At 37.7% G+C, this 19604-nt stretch overlaps 1 protein-coding gene across 2 annotated transcripts; it reads left to right on the top strand.

Annotated features, from left to right (window-relative positions):
- Window positions 1–210: 210 nt before the first annotated feature.
- pax6b (paired box 6b) lies at window positions 211–19285 on the top strand. 2 transcript variants are annotated; one of them, XM_007239785.4, is made up of 11 exons: window positions 211–317; window positions 4585–4638; window positions 8991–9121; window positions 9437–9652; window positions 9974–10139; window positions 11765–11923; window positions 12010–12092; window positions 12172–12322; window positions 13276–13388; window positions 18103–18241; window positions 18654–19285. In XM_007239785.4, the coding sequence occupies exons 1-11, from the start codon at window positions 305–307 to the stop codon at window positions 18737–18739; spliced, it is 1311 nt and encodes a 436-aa protein (XP_007239847.2). In that variant the 5' UTR covers window positions 211–304; the 3' UTR covers window positions 18740–19285. The 2 variants fall into 2 exon arrangements, with proteins under 2 accessions (XP_007239847.2, XP_049321660.1); XM_049465703.1 differs by lacking the exon at window positions 18103–18241.
- Window positions 19286–19604: the final 319 nt, after the last annotated feature.

The following is a 19604-nucleotide window of genomic DNA, read 5'->3' as shown; positions in this document are numbered from 1 at the left end:
TTCTGAGAATACAGCGTTGTTGAAGAACAAAAAATGGGTTAGATTCAGGCTTCCTAACCACAGCCTTTACTGTGCTGGTGTCACCTCAACAACTCAAATAAACGACCAAAATACGGAACAAATGTGAATACTGAACATGTGCGCGCATGAGTGCATTTATGAGCGCGCGCGCTGATGCTGCAGAGAGAAGACACCAATCACCAATCAGCACAGCGATCTCTCTCTCGCTCTCTCTCTCTCTCTCAGCTCCTCTCAGTCTCTCTCCCTACAGTGTGTGGATGTTTGTGTCGTTTTTGCTCCTCCGATGCCGCAAAAGGGTGAGTACGAATGCGAGACAAAAATATTATTATTATTATTATTATTATTATTATTATTATTATTAATAGTAGTAGCAGTAATGTTAATATGGCTGGTGTGTGTGGGCTAATACGGGACTGAGGAGATTGTTGTTGGGACTGAGTTTAGTTGCTTCGCGCGCTTTAGTTAATTTAAATAAATTTAATTTATTTAACATTTTGTTGAAACAAATTATTTCTATTTAGATAAATATGTGGTAAATCGGTTCAGTATTGGTCCATTTTAGCAGATTACAATCTAAAACTCAAAACGGTGTTTTATTTTTCGAAATTTTATAAATATTATATATTTTAATTATAATCACATTTATTTAAGAAATTGATAAATACACATTAAACATAAACTTTACTAAAATATTTTTTTAAACTGTCCAAATATCCTTAAATTAATTGATTAGTTCATTTTAATTTCTCCAGAAAGGCGGGATGAGCTGAGGGTGCGCAGTGAGGGGTGAAAATGAGAAAAGCGGAGTGAGCAGTGCAGGAATGAGTATACCGCAGGAGTGAGCAGTATAAGAGTAAAAATGAGCAGTGTAGAAGTTAACAGTGTGAGAAGTATCGTATAATAAGTGAATTACCCGCGCGCGCTGCTGAGGGATTAAACAAGCCGCTGCAGCCCGGATAAAACGGCTTCTCTCTTAAGTGTAAAATATTTCAGAGCTAATAATGATCAAATCTGGAACTAGAGTGTAGTCCTATTGTCTAAATTCTTTAAATTCTAAATTCAATAGTTTTTTAAAAGTATAATAGTTTATAAACGTTGGAAGACCTGAATATGTAGTAATTAATATGATATAATCTCAAATTAAAATGCAAGTATCAATTTATTTTCAGTAAATAACAATAATAATTTTAAAAGGATTTTTTTGCATTATTATTATTCGTTTTATTATTAGAATATTTGTTGTTGATGTTAAACATGTTTTTTGATATAAAAAAAAATATTAGTTTTTTTTTATTTATTTTTTTTACTAAAAATCGCTGCGGTCCCATCAGACACAACGCATATTTTTATGATTTTATTGTGTGTTATTCAATTGTCCAAAAATGTTTTTATTATTTTTTTTTTTTTTACAATCGCTAACATGCTTTTATTTGATCAAAACTCTAAGTACACTAAATGGACTCTCTGCCCAGCATCCAGAAAACTAAAAGAAGTGACCCAGATGTTGGTTGCTTGTTCTTTTTCTGCCCTTGTCTTCTTCCTTTTCCTTTCAGTTTCTTAAATTTTCTAAACATTTTTCTGATGAGTTTTCATCTGGTACAGCTGGGTGTTAAATTTGTATTGCTGTATGTAATGTAGGGAAGTTGCAGAGTTAGAGTTTGGTAAAAGTGTGCTTTAGAAAAGCTAACTGAGTGTAAGGTAGAGAATGAGCTTACCAGGTTTAGCGTACCAGGTTAATATTTTCGGGACTTGTTACTGATAATAGTCTGGATGTCTGGAGCAAATAATGTTCATTTTTTCAAGATCTGGAATACAGTATTCGTCTGACTGCACATTACATTTCCACTGTGTGATGGTTCGTCCAAGAGAAGTGGACATTACTTCTGGACATGGTTAAGATAAGGCTTCTCACTAGTCTTAGACTGCTACCAGTGCAGGAGTATATGTACATTCTACACTAAACTATAAGTTAATTTATTCTCTATCTCACACTCAGCCAGCAATTCTATAACAACCCTGTGTGTGTGTGTTTATATATTTTTTTTAATACGCTGGGTAGCAGCTACCCAAACCCAGCTGTCTTAGGTTGAAAACTCTTCATTGTTATTTTTGACAAAAAACTACAATAGAAACAGGGAAGAATATGGATGAGATTTTTCAGAGTTTTTTCAGTTTTCAGGATGTTCAGTGTGTCCAACCTAATCAGAGCTGCTACAGTGTAATCCACTGTCCTGGAGTGTACAATCCCGAAAGTCTATTTAATACTGTCAAACAGTACTGTACTGTTTTTTTTAGAAAGCAATAGAGTTTGAAATGTTGCTGCATTGGAATTTTATTACTCTTTTATTACTCTTCTATTACTCTTCTATTACTTTATGTACATCACTATTGTAAGTCGCTTTGGACAAAAGCGTCTGCTAAATGTAATGTAATGTAATGGAATATGTGTTTATTTATATGGATATATTCAGTGCTGTGAAAAAGTTTTTGCCTTTCTACAGATTTCTTTTGTTTTTGCTTTTCTATCATACTGATATTTATCAGATTATCAATCAAACTTAAATATCCAACAAAGATAACCTGAGTAAATATAAAAAGCACTTTTTAAAATATAATTTTATTTATTAAAGGAAAAAAAATATCCAAAACAAGCCCTGTGTGAAAAAGTGTTTGCTCCCCTAAATCTAATAACCAAGGGTCAACCTTGGCGGCAACAAATGCAATCAAGCTTTACTGATAACTGGCAACAAGCCTTTGAGGGTTTTCCCGCATGAACCGCCTGATTAAGATCATCCCAAAGCATCTTAATCAAACTGTGACTAGGCTACTCTAAAACCTTCTTTTTTAAAGCCATTCAAAGGTGGAATTGTTTGAGTGATTTGAATCACTGTCCTGCTGCAGAACCCAAGTACACCTGAGCTTGAGGCCACGGACAGATGGCCGGACATTCTCCTTCAGGATTGTCTGATAAACATTAGAATTCCTGGTTCCAGCTATTACAGCATGTTGTCCAGACCCTAAGCAGCAACGCAGCGCCAGACCATCACACTACCACCACCATGTTTTATGTTCAGTATGATGTTCTTTTTCTGAAATTATATATTAGTTTTATGCCAGAAGTAACGAGACTCACACCTACCAATAAGCTCCACTTTTGTTACGTCAGTCCAAAAAATATTTACCCTAAGTCCTGGGGAAGAAGTTGTTTGTTGGTAAATGTGAGATGGGCTGTTGTGTTTTTTTTTTTTTTTGATCTGCAGTGTTTTTTGCTAATTTTTGCTAATCTTAACTGAGGCGAGTGAGACTTCATTAAATGCAGTTTATTAAATGTTGTTCTGGGTTCTTTTGAGACCTCCTGGATGAGTTTTCCATCCCCTATTGGAATCATTTTGGTCAGCTGGCCACTCCTGGGAAGGTTCACCAGTGTTACATGTTTTCTACATTAGTGAATAATAGTGAATCACTGTGGTTCTCAGGAGTCCCAAAGCTTTAGAAATGACTTTATAACCTTTTCTAAACTGACAGATGATAATTTGTTTGTTTTTTCTCTGATCGGGGCATAATGTGTTGTTTTTTCAGATCTTTTATCTGCTTCATGTTGTCAGACAGGTTCTATTTAAGTGTTTCCTTTATTCTACAGGTCTGGCAGTAATCAGACCTGGTTGTAGGCAATGAATTGAACTCAGCGTTCCATAAAGTGTGATTAATCACGGATAATTTACACTTTTTCACAAAGGAATAGATTAGTTTAGATAGTGTTTTTCTTTAATAAATAAAATCATAATTTGAAAACAGCTTTTTTATATTTACTTAAGTTACATTTGTCTCAAATTAAACTTTGATGTTTGATAATCTAAAAAAATTAAGTATGATAAAAATGCAAAAAAGCTGAATAAATCTGTAAGCGGTTAAATACCTTTTCACACCCCTATATATAGTTGTTTTTGTGTTACAGCATATGCAACATGTATGTTGCACATGCTGCATGCTAGCTAAGTGTAAATAGCCTGTATATCTGTGAACATGAATATTATGACACACTTAACACTCAAAAAACCCAAGTTAGTAGTGTTTATTCCAACAGTGTGCAGTAGTACTACGGAGCTTTGGGTGTGTTGGCTTAGTCCAGGAGTGTAAGGCATTTAGCATGTTGTGTATGTGGATTGGGCAGCTGTGTGTTAAATTTAAACTGAGTCTAAGCTGAACAGACAAATCATAAAATATATTGAGTTCATACTGTCTGCACTCAAATACATATCAGGTCAAGTAAAGTCAAGTACATATAAGAAATATTTTTTATTTGCATTTTCCATACTTTCACAAAGTTTTCGGATTTGGTGTTGTAACAATAATTATAATCATGTAATAATGCTTATATTACTAATAATAACAATAAACAGCTTTATTGAAGGGTATTAAAATGATCCAAAGTGAAGGGCTGTTACTCAAACACGTACTAAGACAATTACACATATTCAGAGACACTAGAACAGTTAAGAAAAAAGCATTAACACACTTTAAACACTCATTTACACACTAATTTATTTCTCTCCTTATTATCAGAGTTCCATAATCAGACCTCATGGGAAACCGGAGTGGCCTCTATAATGCAAAACAGTAAGTATACTTTCTGAACACACAAACACACACTTTACTGTGATACTGACACTATTTCAGTTACTTTTAATTAACCAGTATTGAACATTTCGAAAGGCAACTCCTGCATGACATGGAGTCCAAACGGTGTGAAAAAAGCTCTGATATCTCTGTATAATAAATTATTATTCATCCCTGATTAAGATCACTGATCAAATTCTGTTATTAGAACAGTCTACAGGGGGTGTGGCTAATCTGAATTCTTACATGGAGGGAATATATGCACATTTAACAGCTGGAATTAATTATTATCACTGACAGCATTTTACTTTGTCTTTAACCATCAAACGGAGTTTATTCTTTAATGAGAGCATCTATGGAGCACCACATCACATTTAATCCACTGATGGGACACAATAAGAAAACTTCCCCTCATTCTCACTCATCTAGATACACCAATCAGAGAACTGCGTCACAGTTAATCCACTGGTACCTGTAGGAGGAGAACCATATACAACACTGCATCCTGTTGCATTTACTCTACTGTTAAAGGTATTTGGGACACCGTGTAGTAAACATTATTTATTTATCATCATTTATTTCAAGAAGGTGCAATCTATCAGGCACTTAATTAATTTATCCCCAAAAGAAGGGCAGCCAATAAGGCACTTTTTCACTTCTTTGACAGTATAAAAGCCACACTTTAGGGCATAAGGGTCCATTAATCAGTCCCCCACCGTTTCTTCAGGACTGCTTTAGGGCTGTTTCTGGGTGTTTTAGAGCTTAAAATGTTCTTGTGTATTTGAATACTCTACACTTTTATGCATTGTTTTTTTTATATTATGCATTAGCTGCATTGATTAATTAGCAGATGGGTTAGCTAGCTAGCCAGCTATCTGTAGTTAGCTAACTACAGATAAAGTAAAATGTAAAATCCACAGGAGCTGGTTTATAACTTTGTTTGGTGTGGTAGAAGTTATTGAAATTGCCTGCCACTCATTCGTGTAGGTTCAGTGTCCTCAGCCTGGCAACCCGAGTGAGCTTGGTGTCTGTGGAGGGATGGGTGAGGCAGAAAACTCTCTGGTGTTCTGAAACTCCTTCTCATTTCCTTCTGATAACTCCTTCAAGGAGAGTTTCAGGCTCATTTTGAGGCATTTTGATGCATGCTTGGCAGGGTTTCTGGGGTATCTCAAGCACTGGCAAAAGTAATTTAAAAATGTTTTCAGTTTGTTCAAATAGTGTTTCTAGAGTGGTACTGACGTTATTGTTTTGGAGTCTTTAAGAATGTTGTCAGGCATGTTTTAGCTGTGCTTCACTAGCTTTACAGGTGCATCCAAAAAAAATCTCTTCGAAAAGTTAATTAATTTTAGTTATTTAAAAAGTGAAACTTATACATAGATTCATTACACATCAGGGTGACACTTCATAATAAAAACATTTTTAGCATTTTTTTAAATAGATGATTATAAAAAAAGTCAGTATCTCAGAAAATTAGAACATGATATTAAACCAATTAACAAAAATAATTTTTAATGCAGAAATGTTGGTCTTCTGAACAGTGTACATGAACATGTACAATATTTGCACTTGGTTGGTCAGGGTTCCTTTTGCAGTGTGGCATGGAGATGATCAGCCTGTAGTACTGCTGAGGTGTCATCTTCCTCTTCACAATAACCCACAGATTCTGTATGGGGTTTTACTTCTGTATTAGGTCAGGTGAGTTTACTGGCCAATCAAACGCAGGGATACTGTGGCTAATAAAACAGGTGTTAGCTTTTGTGGCACTTTGGGCAGATGCCAATGTCTTGGTAGATACTGTGCTGTGCACCAACAGATGACATGACTCCTCAAACCTTAACTGGTGGAAACTTCACACGAGACCTCAAGCAGCCTCTCTACATTCTCCGCTTATATTCCACATGAAACACACACTTTACTTACATCTAAATACAAGACTTTGGGTATAGCACTGGGTCACTTAGAGTGAATCTAAAATGACTGTTTTAACTGTTTTCTAATGCTCTAATTTTTGGGGATACTGATTTTTGGGTTTTCATTGTCTGTAAGCCATAATAATTAACATAAAAAAACTTGAAATAGATCACTGTGTAATAAATCTATATATATTAGTTTTCACTTTTTAATTTAATTACTGAAATAATTAACTTTTCGTTTATATTTTAATTTATTGAGATCCGCCTGTAGTTTTAGGGGTGGTTTAATAGTCCTAAATTGTATATTTGAGGTGTTTTGTCAGTGTTTCTGGAATTATATATACATTTGGCTCTTTCAAATTAATATTTCAAATCAACATTTCTAGAATAAAATGCCAAAAAAGGGAAAACATGTCATCCAGGATGACATGCACTAATTCAATCCCGTCAGCTTCATTATATAGGAAATTTAGGAGCACTGATCCCATTTTTGAAAAAGATCAGCTGAAGTGCCCTCTAGAGTGGCACAAATTAGACAAAGAGCACCACTGGCTGCACTACTTGTGACTACCTGTGTGATTTAGTGCCCACTAGGGTGCCTCTTCTTGAAATAAAGTTTGAAAATGTGTCTCTAAATAAACAACTATGTTTTAATGAGTGCCCATATATGGGTGCCTTGTGATCTTCCAGTAAGTAAAAGATATTGTATTTAAGTGCTTTCTACCCCACCCTGCATAAACAGTGTCCCAAAGGCCCTTAATATTAAAGTGAATGGGATGCAGTCCTGACTATGGTGCCAACCAGTGAATTACATGGGATAAAATTTCAAGAATCAAATGCAGCACATAAAAACACCCACTAACACATACACACACTACTTTCCATTCTGTTATATTATAATATTAAGATGTTTTAGCATGTTCTTTACTGAGATCATAGAATGCAGAGAACTTAAACTATTGAAAGGAGAAATGCTTGAGAATTATGGGAACAGCACTTTGTGCTGAATTGGTGAGTGAATGTGTGTGTGTGTGTGTGTGTGTGTGTGTGTTTGGCTGGCCCACCCAAAGGCCTAAATAGTCAGTTTCGGTCACTGTGTCAGTCGGGCGAGTGTGTGTCACTGCAGCAGAAACAGAGAGTGAAAGTGACAGCACACACACACACACACACACACACTGAAGTCCTGAGCTCAGGATGGGAGCATGTCTTCCTGACTCTGACTGGATTCAGTAATCTGGTAACCAGGTGATTGAGTTCAGAAATACAACTGGAATATAAGAAAATCTGATTGGAATTACTGAATTACTGATTGTAATTTGCTGTAAGTCTAACAATCAGTATTTAAAAAACGCAAAATCTGGGTTGCTTTCAACGTATCTAAGAGCAATCTGCTCACTAACGTGCATGCAGTGGCACGAGTTACTGACAGAAGACTAAAATACAGAACTGTTCTTTAAAAGTTTTACATTACTAAATTATGCATTTATGTATTTTAGAAAATACAATTGTTATGAATTTTTATTCAATTACTGTCACATCCTGGTCTCGTCTCCTGTCTCTGTGTGTCTTCCCCACGTGACCTATGCTCCCCTGTGTCTCCCGTCTCAGTACCTTTCCACCACTTGTCTCATTTGTAGCTCCGCCCCTTCCCCAGGTGTTTCCAATTATAGTGCGTTTCCTGTTTCTTTAAATAGCCCTCCTCTGCCACTTTGTCTCCGTCGGTCTTTGCACTAACCCCTGTTGTTTGTCTCTTCGTGTCTCTTTGTGATTTCAGCCTTAGCCCTAGCCCTAGTTCCTTGTTTACATCTTCTTGTTTCTTGTTCCCTTTAGTTCCCTGCTTAGTTTATTTATTCTTGTCTAGTTTAGTTTTTCCCTGTCTAGTTTAGCCTCTTGTTAGTTTTCCATGTATATATCCCTGCCTTGTTTAGTATTGTATTTATTCAGTCCCTCGTTTGTTTCTTTGTTTATTTACTCCCAGTTTATTTTGCTATTTATTATCTCTTGTTGGTTTAGTTTATGTTCTCTGGTTTCTCTCGTTTGTTTTGGTTTTTGGTTATTTGTTTATCTAGTTTAATTTATTTAGTTCACTCCCTTGATCCTTGTATATTTCTCCCTGTTTTATGTTTAAGTGTTTACTTGTTTCTCGTTTCCTGGTTTATTTATATATATTTATTAAATTATTCATTTCTCACCCTACCTGCACTTGCGTCCGTCTCCTCGTCTCTCTGCCTGGGTCATCCCCATTTCCTGACAATTACTTTTAATATATTTTTACCTTTTTAACTACATTATACTTAAAATGAATTAAACCTTATATGGCTCTTACACTGATGGTGTTGAGGATAAGCAGTATCTTATTGCTTTCTGTTTCGTGTGTGTGTGTGTGTGTGTGTGTGTGTGCGTATGTGTGTGTGCGTATGTGTGTGTGTGTGCACGTAGGTCACAGTGGGGTAAATCAGCTGGGTGGTGTGTTTGTAAACGGTCGGCCGCTGCCGGACACGACAAGGCAGAAGATTGTAGAGCTTGCTCACAGTGGAGCTCGACCCTGCGACATCTCCCGCATACTGCAGGTAAACACACACATACAAACACACACACACACAGGCATCAGTTAGCTGATGTATCAGAGCTGGGTCGCTGCGCTTTCCTCCGAGTGCTCTGAGGTTTAAAAAAATAGTTTCACTTCACATGTATCGGAGGAGGCATTGATTGGTCTTCACCCTCCTTGTGTTGTGGAAGGTAATTGGCCCAAATTCTAAATGTTCAAATGAGAAAAAAATGAGTGGAATTCCAAATTATATGTCTCAACAATTTGAAGCGTAAATGACTGAATTAAACTGTATTCTAAGCTCTATATGTGTATTTGTGTGTATTTGTGTGTGCAGGTGTCGAACGGCTGTGTGAGTAAAATCCTGGGCAGGTATTATGAAACCGGTTCTATTCGTCCGCGAGCGATTGGGGGCAGTAAACCGCGGGTAGCGACTCCTGAAGTGGTCGGTAAAATCGCCCAGTATAAACACGAGTGTCCGTCCATCTTCGCCTGGGAGATCAGGGACAGGCTGCTCAGCGAGGGAATCTGCTCCAATGAAAACATCCCCAGCGTGAGACCACATCACTGTTAATCTAATTCACATCACAATCACTGTGCATTTAATTACTAAACTACAATTTTAATTTATAATACTGTATGTTATTCCGTATTTATTATTGGTTATTCAAAGTACACTAACAATTATTCAGTATTTACTATCTTATACTTAATTATTAACTATGACTTGTTCAGTATCCACTTCAGATTATTCACTACCCCATATAAACTATTCAACAATACAAAACAACTGACTCAAACACAACTGCTGAGACACGACTCACAGTCTCTCTCTCTCTCTCTCTCTCTCTCTCTCTCGTCCTGTTCTCATCAGGTTTCCTCCATAAACCGAGTTCTGCGTAACCTGGCCAGTGAGAAGCAGCAGGTGGGGGTGGATGGTGTGTATGATAAGCTGAGGATGTTGAACGGTCAAATTGGCACATGGGGGGCACGGCCTGGGTGGTACCCTGGAACTGCAGCACCTGGTCATCCAAACCAAGGTGAGTCTGAAAATTACAACAAAACAATTTATATTTTTATTTAATAATTACAACAATTAAATCTTATTACAAAATGTGTACGATAACATACATTAATACATTTATTTCCACCATTATTTTTTTCTTTGATCTATGGTTAAACAATTTTGCACGAAAAAAAAAAGAAAAGTTATTAAAACCACCAACAGTCAACAAAGGTGTTGAAATATGTTTTTTGGGAGTACAGATCTGGTTGTCTTAGATAATATCAAATACCAATAATGCTGATGTGTGGATTAAAAGCTACAGTTTATGGGAAATCCTAAAACACTGTGCTTTACCTTGCAACTAATCTCTAAATTAATAAACACAAATTATTGCAATGCTTTAATGGCTAATTTAAAGCATTTTAACTTCTCCTCGCAACAAAGAGAACGTATGTTAAGGCTAGTGGCAGATGGGCAGGGTTGGCTCAGTCCACTTAAATGGGTCTTGCTCAACCAATCACAGGTATTATTTTTTTAACCACAGAAAATACAGTCCAGTTCATTCTAATTGGGTGGGCAGTCATTAGACAGCAAGCTTTAAACTTTTATGTTGAGCCTCACCCAAATGCACTGCTTCAATAGTGTAAACAGGTGCGTTTTGTACAGAAAAAAAACATCTCAATATTTATCAGACAGTGCTTTCTAGGAAACATGTTTTTTTCTGTTGTATTTTCTAAACAAAAGGGAAAATAAATAAAAGGGGAAATAATATAACTGAATACCCCCAGCATCTTTAGGCAATGTCTGGGACATCTTGAAAGCTGCCAAATTTCGATTCTGAAATAAAAGTGTCCTGCGACTTTTAACTCAACGTATATAATTACTATTTAGATCACTTATTCATATTTAATGTTTTTGCCACCCAAATTTTCCACCTATTATTTCTACCAGCCCACCCTTACATAGCAGAAGTTTAAAGTGTCTTCACTGGGGGATCTTTCTTACAGTTTAATGGTACTCCTGACAGTGGGGTATAGGGTTTATCATGGTGAGCTGTAAGACCTGTTGACTGGATTCTTGTGTTGCATGATGCTGAGCACCACATACCTCCAGGAAATCTTTTTCTATTTTGTTATCTGAAGATTAGTATCTTTGCAACAGGTTCTGGTGGCATTTCTCCAAATGTACAGTTTAATGGTTCTCCTTTTTTTCCTGGTGTTTTTTTGCCATATGAAATGTGCTGGTGGTCACTTCAATAGGCCTTTAGACTCCCATAAAGTCTACAGCACAGAAAGCAAAAAAAAGGCATGGTTCACCATAAAGGGTAAAAAGTTAAATATGATGAACATAATGCTGAATGATATGGGCAAAATTTATATCCTGATTTATTTATTTTTTTAAATAAATAAATATTTAAATATTAATTTAAACAGAATGCACATCTTCACACACTGGCACTGCAAGAATATGGAAGTCTAACATGTTCTGCCCTTTGTGCTCAGCTTGAATGCAGTGAACTGACGGCAGTTTCCTGTCACTAACATCAGTAACAGATACTACTTTTTATAGGTTGATGTACCTTTATTTACACAAAATGACAAAAAAAATGTCATTTAGCTCATAAAATTGTTTATTATCAGCTTTATCATCTTCTTTCAGATGGTTGCCAGCAGCAGGAGAACAGTAGTGAAAACACAAATTCCATCAGCTCCAATGGAGAGGACTTGGACGAAACCCAGATACGGCTGCAGCTGAAAAGAAAATTACAAAGAAATCGCACATCTTTCACTCAGGAACAGATTGAAGCCCTGGAAAAAGGTTATTACATAAAATCCCACTTGCTCTTATTTTATCTTCCAGTTGACCTTCATACAATAACCTCTCGTTTTTACACTGCATTTCAGAGTTTGAAAGAACTCACTATCCTGACGTGTTTGCAAGAGAAAGACTTGCAGCCAAAATCGATCTCCCAGAGGCAAGAATACAGGTAATAACACACACCCCTGTTCTACAACATGTCAGACTGGAACGTGAATTCAGACCTGACTCCTTCTGCATGGTGTTAGGTTTGGTTCTCCAACAGAAGAGCCAAATGGAGGAGAGAAGAAAAGCTGAGGAATCAGAGGCGACAAGTCAGCAGCAACTCCAGTCATGTTCCAGTCAGCAGCAACTTCAGCACCAGCATTTACCAGCACATTCCCCAGCCCAGCACTCCTGGTAAGTCCCAGTCCTCTCTCAGTAAATTCCTGATTCCAGATCTCAGTAAATCTCTCTGGAAACCTTAATTACCCATAGTAAAACTGGAGCACTTTAATTCAATATTCAATTTTTTACACATTCCTGTCAAGTGCAACTCAATTTTAGCTTCATCAGTCCACAGCACCTTATTCAAAAATTAAGCTGGCTTGTCCACATGTGCTTTAGCTTTAGCTTTACCTCAAGCTACTCTGTTTGTGGTGCAGAAAAGTCTTCTTCTACATTACTCCCCCATACAGCCTCTCTTTGTGTAAAGAGCACTAAATAGCTGAATGATGCAGAGTGCAGCAGGATGATGTTGTAGGTGTTTGGAGCTGATCTGTGGGATGACTATAACTATTCTCTTCACCCTTTTCCTCTGATTATCTGAGATTTTTCAACAAGAACTGTGTCTGTGGTTCTTCCACTTCCTCACTGTGTTCCTCACAGTGGAAACTGATGGCTCAAATCTCTGAGATAGCTTTTTGTATTCTTCCCCCAAAACCATGATGTTGAACAGTCTTTGTTTTCAGGTCATTTGAGAGTTTTGGTTTGAGGCTCTCATGTTGCTGCTCTTCAGTGAAGACGCAAAAAGGAGAAAAAAAATTGTAATTGGCTCCTTAACCCTTTCTCATAATTGGATTCACCTGTGCATTTAGGTCAAGGTTCAATAAGCTTACCAAACTAATTTTGTGTTTCAATTATTAGTGTATTGTATTAGTGTATAAAGGTGTTCAAATTAATAAAACGACAAGGGTGCCCATTTTTTTGCACCTGCCTAATCTTGTTGAAATAATTATTGCCCAAACAAACTCATCAAGCAATACCTGGTTATTATGAACACACCAGAATACATTTGACAAAATTGTTGATGCTTTAAATTTAAATCTAAAGCAGCTTTTCTCAGTAATGCTTGTTTGTTTTGTCTTGTGTAGTAACTTTTACATCAGGCTCTATGCTGGCCAGGTCGGACGGCGCTTTGACGAACTCTTATAGTGGCCTGCCGCCCATGCCCACCTTCACCATGGCTAATAACCTCCCTATGCAGGTAATTACAGTCTCCATTTTGAAATATGTGCTTGAGAGTGTGTGCTGTCTGACCATAAAAAATACACACTGAAATCCTTCAAAATCCCACTACATTTAAATTCAAATTTTTACTAGTTCTAGAGAGAGAACTTTTCAGTCTGGAGTTCAGGCAGCTTCTGCTCGAGGAAGGAATGCAGTCCCGCAATGAACTTAATGTGAATAAGGAACTGAACCTTGGTTAAACAGACGGTACAATAAGACTGGAAACCAGCACATCATGGAAAACTGTAATCTGAATGGTACAGCCTGAGAGGCTGATTGAGTATGATTAGAACTGTAGCTACGTACCTGCTAAGTTTAATTCTGTATGGTCCAGGAGTATTGGTGCTCTAATACAATGGTAAACAGGTGAGATGGTGTTGAGCTTGTGATGTACATGATGCCACACATTTATCCTGCGTGTGTTCCAATCTCATCTTTTGAGCCTCAGGCACACTAGTAACAGTTCATAGATGGCATGGCTAGTAGGGTAGAGACCATGGGAGGCTAATTCAGAGTCAATCACGATGGACAAAATGACTTTGGCTGTCATCCTCTTCCAAATGGTGAGATGAGATGTGCAATCCAACTCTCACGACTGAATAGCGCTCTGTATAGCCCCAATGCTCAGAGGAAGGCTAATAGTTAGCTTAGCCATTAGCTTCTGAGGAGAGCTCTATGCATGTAGAAAAGCCAACTGCAATGCTAAACTGCTATGCACCTTATTTACTCCATGCCCATGTTGAAACCAAAGCTGGGGGGTATGCACTAAATTTGGAGATTCCAAAGCAGCGAAGGAGCGGGCAGAATATCCATCAGTTTAAATGGCAGAATCTGTGTGGACAACTAACCTCACCCCCCCCCCCCCCCCCCCCTGAATTAAAGGCAACAGTAACTGAATTGAGGGTTAATTGCAGAACGTGAAAGAGTGTTGTTAAAGAAACACTCTTTTGTAAAGTGTTCAGAAACTTTTGTGTCCATGTTAATCTGTAATATCAAATCAGACATAAAATTCATGTTAACACAACCATTAGATGCCAAATACAGTCCAGCAGAGCATGCAAGTGTACACTCTTGTAAGACCAGGCTCCCCATGCAGCTATGCAGGCTACTCTAAAGAGAGGCTTGACTAGGTTGACTAGCTATGGTGACCTAAGGGAATAAAATGTATCAGAGCCCAGGTGTATGAATCGTTAGCCACAAGCATACTTGTTGGTGAGTTTAGCACATGTAATACAAGCCACAATGCTTAACCAAAACTATTCTATTGCAAAAGTATTTGGCCCCTTGAACTTTTAAACCTTTTGCCACATTTCAGGCTTCAAACATAAAGACATGAAATAGATTTTTTTTGTGAAGAATCAACAAGTGGGACACAATCGCAAACAAAATTTATTGGATATTATATTTTTTTTTATAGAAAAGTGGGGCGTTAATACTTTGTAGCACCACCGTTTGCTGTGATAACAGCTGCAAGTTGCATGGGGTTTGTCTCTGTCAGTTTCGCACCTCGAGAGATTGAAATTTTTGTCCTTTATTACTTACAAAGCAGCTGGAGCTCAGTGAGGTTGGATGGAGAGCATTGGTTTGTGAACAGCAGTTTTCAGCTCTTTCCACAGATTCTCCACTGGATTCAGGTCTGGACTTTGATTTGGCCATTTGAAAACCTGTATATGTTTATTTGTGAAGCGTTTCATTGTAGATTCTGCTTTATGTTTAGGATCATTGTCTTGTTGGAAGATAAATCTCGGTCCCAGTCTCAGGTCTTATGCAGACTCCAACAGGTTTTCTTCCAGAATGGTCCTGTATTTGCCTTTATCCATCTTCCCATCATTTTTAACCATCTTCCCTGTCCCTGCTGAAGAAAAGCAGGCCCAAACCATGATGCTGCCACCACCATGTTTGACAGTGGGGATGGTGTGTTCAGGATGATGAGCAGTGTTACTTTTACGCCAAACATAACTTTTTGCATTGTGGCCAAATAGTTTGATTTTGTTTTCATCTGATCAGAGCACCTTCTCTCACATGTTTGTCTCCTAGGTGGCTTATGGCAAACTTTAAACAAGACTTTTTATGGATATCTTTGAGAAATGGCTTTCTTCTTGCCACTCTTCTATAAAGGCCAGATCTGTGCAGTGTAAGACTGATTGTTGTCCTATGGACAGGGTCTCCCACCTCAGCTGTAGATCTCTGCAGTTCATCCAGAGTGTTTATGGGCCTCTTGGCTGCATCTCTGATCAGTCTTCTCCTTGTTTGTGCTAAAAGTTTAGAGGGAAGGCCAGGTCTTGGTAGACTTGCAGTAGTCTGATTCTCCTTCCATTTCAATATGATCGCTTACACAGTGCTTCAGATGTTTGGGAAATCTATTTGTATCCAAATCCGGCTCCGGTGTTCCTTGGTCTTCATGATGCTCAATCATCTGAAGCTTTAAACAGAACTCTGAGACTCTGATCACAGAGCAGGTGCATTTATAGGAAGACCTGATCACACACAAGTGGATGCTATTTATCATCAGTCATTCAGGTCAACATTGGATCATTCAGAGATCCTCACTGAACTTCTGGAGTGAGTTTGCTGTACTGGAAGTAAAGGGGCTGAATAATATTGCACGCCCCACTTTTTTATTTCTACAAAAAGTTTAAAATATCCAATAAATTTTGTTTTACTTTACGATTGTGTCCCACTTGTTGGTGATTCTTCACAAAAAAATTACAATTTCCTATCTTTATGTTTGAAGTCTGAAATGTGTCAAAAGGTTGAAAAGTTTAAGGGGGCCAAACACATTTGCAAGGCACTGAAAGTCACTCAAAAACAGTGAACTTTGAAGTAAAGCTGGTTATTAGCACTGACAGGACGCTGTAATCTGCTGTAGGGAAATGACTGGCTCTGGCTTTCAGACAGAGAGAGGCTAACTGGTAAAAAGGCCATGCCATCACAATCCACCGAGGCTATCGTAATTCAGGTATTCAGGTCTGAAAATATTTGTCTGGTGTTCAGTAGGCATGAAATAGAACCTGTAAATAACTGGAACTAGCACAGGTAAACAGCAGTAGTGGGGTTGTTAATTTTAGATAGATGTTGTCACATTTTATTTATAAGTTTTAAATGACTTTGATTAGATAGAATTACAGTGCGAAAGAAATACTAAAACAGTCCAAAATAAATGTATTAAAATTACGCTCTAAATAAAAAGATTTCCTATTACTTACACTTAGTGTCATAGTTGTGTTCATCTGTAAATTTGCACACAAAAAAAAACATTTTTAAGAACGTTTTAAAATCAAGATATTAGAATCCCTTTTACTTTACATTTTACTATAAGAACATTTTGGGGTGTGTATCATAGTGTGTAGTGTGTGTAGAGTGTGTCAACGACCTCTACAGACCTCTACAGGCTACACAATTAGATTAGTTATGGACCCACTGACAAACCCTACATCAGTGCAGTGGGTGCTGGGTTCCTTATGGTGCAGGACAATGCCTGGCAAGAGTATGCAGTCAGTACCTATAGGAAGAAGGAATTAATACGTTTGACAATTGATCTGACACTGGCAGGCTGCATTTCTGAATCTCCAGGACCTTAGAGATGCTCTGGTCTATATTTTTTTTTACCAAGATCTTGCAGCAGCATTGATGATGGTAGAGTCTGACCACTGCACAAAGCAGCTATTCTCCATCCAGCACATCCCAAAGATTCTCAATGAGGTTAAGATCTGGACTCTGTGTGTGAATCCATGTGTGAAAATGATGATCTCATGCTCCCTGAACCCTGAACTCTTTCACTATTCCAGACCCATTAATCCTGGCACTGTTATCTTGGAATATACCCATGTTCATCAGGGAAGAAAAAATCCATTGATGGAATAACCTGGTCTATATTCAGTAATCAGTAATATATCCACAGGCCTGTGAACAGTAGACACTAGACATGATGGGAGCATCAAGTCTTACACCTGCCTCTCTTCTTATCCTGATGCTCCATCACTCTGGAACAGGGTAAATTTGGACTCATCAGACCACATGACCTTCTTCCATTCATTGCTCCAGAGTTGAATCTTTATGCTGCCTATCAAACTGAAGACGTTTTTCCAGTTAGCCTCACTGATTAGTGGTTTCTTAAGGCTACTCAGCTGCTCACTCCCAATTCATTGAGTTCCCTTCACATTGTACATGTGGAAATGCTCTTACTGTCACTATTAAACATAGCCCTGAGTTCTACTGTTGTTGTTATTCGATTTGATTTCACCAAACACTTAAGTGATCAGCGATCACGATCATTCAGGATTTTTTCTTGGACTTAACCCAATTTTAAGAACTTCAGCAATGATTTGACCCTTCTCAATCAGACTGAAATCTTGTCCACGACCACAGGATGTGTCTTTCCACATGGTTGTTTAAGAAATTAGAAGCAAATCATTGCAGCAGTTAGGGTTAAAAAACTTGTTGCCAGCTAAAAGATAATGACCTACTTGCTTAGTTAAATCCAGGTAGCAACTTTATTTTTCGCCAGGCAATGTATACGAGGTGTCTTTGAATTTAACCCTCTGTAGGGTGATAGTTTTCATTTCCATCAATCAATGTGGCATTACCCAGTCCATATCAGAAAAGATTTTTGCATTTTGCATGATGTTTTCAAAGTGTTCCTTTATATTTTTTGAAAAGTGTATATACATACTTATATTCTCTCCTCATAGCCTAGCCAGGCCTCCTACTCCTGCATGCTGCCCACCAGTACGCCAGTGAATGGGCGGAGCTACGACACATTTCCATCCCCTCATATGCAGGCACACATGAACAGCCAATCAATGTCAACCTCTGGTACCACCTCTACAGGTAGGCGGAGCCTGTTTAAGATTGGTGATGTCAGAAAGCGATTTTAAAGTTACATGCTAAGTTTCTCTGTCGCCAAGGAGATCTAGTGAACATTCACTAATCACTGCAACTCTACACTTCATTCACTGTGCTAACTGCCTAACAGAAAATCCTTTGGCCAACATTTATGTAAAATTACCAAGTTTTTTTGAATAATAAACGTTTCAGATTCATTAAAATTCCTTTAAATTTGAAAGGGACTCTTGATAGTTCAGTGATCACGTTTTATTCAGCACATATTTAGAACAAATGAAAATATTAATTTACAGTTTTGTCAGCCTGCTGAACAATGTGCTGGATCATACGTAAGATTTAGGAATGTTTGACTGATGTTTTTGTTTGTGTGTGTGTGTGTTTGTGTTTTTGTGTGTAGGACTCATTTCCCCTGGAGTTTCAGTCCCGGTGCAGATCCCCGGAGCAGAGTCGGATATTTCTCAGTTCTGGTCACGACTGCAGTAAAGAAAAACACTACTTTACCCTCTGACCTACCAGCAGTATTTAACACACACACAGAAGAGCAGAAGAAATGAGTGTTTCTTCAGTGCTGTGTTGTGTTCTGTGGAATAAATGGAGGAAAAAGGAAAAAAGTGCCACATGGTAAAATTCTAGAACAAAACAAAAGGAAAGTTTTCTGTCTTTATTACGTTTGTGTTTAAAAACTCTGAGAAAGTTGTGCAGGAGGACGAGGACGGCAGGGCTGGACACACAGAGACTCTGCTGGCCTTTATTTCAAAAAGAAAGCTTTGCCCTCACTGTGCGATGCTGTGCTCTGGATTCTCTGCTCACCAGCAACCAGTTTATTCCAGACTGACCCACATCAGGATCATATCAAACCAACACTGTCAGAAAGACCCACCTGCAGCCGTGTGGACTGGAGCTATAGAGAGTTAAAGCTGTGCTCTTCTCGACCAGAATGAATGTATCTTTAAACCAAAGGAGCAGCAATGTTTTGGCAGAAATGCTCACAGACTTGAATTCAGTTTATGTGATGTTTGGGTTTAAGTTCATTTTTTAAAATAAAACTTCTGTTTTATCTGATTTTACCCAATAATAATTAATATACAAATTATGCATATTTCAGCTCCCTTTCTTCAGGGTGGGATGCTGTTGTCATAGCGATTGCTGTTATATTCTGTCCTACAATCACTTCATTTGTGATCCATTAGCAATATTTATCCACAAATTGATAAAAATAAGATACATAGTTATAGAACATATCAGAACTGAATTGCTGATCGTTAAAAAAGACCAAAGCCTTTTTATATCTACTTTTCTTTTTTCCTTGTTCGTGAAGTTTTGTTTAAGACTGTCACTTCCCTGCTTG

This window comes from Astyanax mexicanus, chromosome 16 (assembly GCF_023375975.1).
Source record: "Astyanax mexicanus isolate ESR-SI-001 chromosome 16, AstMex3_surface, whole genome shotgun sequence".
Taxonomy (NCBI): Eukaryota; Metazoa; Chordata; class Actinopteri; order Characiformes; family Acestrorhamphidae; genus Astyanax; species Astyanax mexicanus.
The sequence above is the reverse complement of the archived record's forward strand: the minus strand, read 5'-3'. Positions and strand labels throughout refer to the sequence as shown.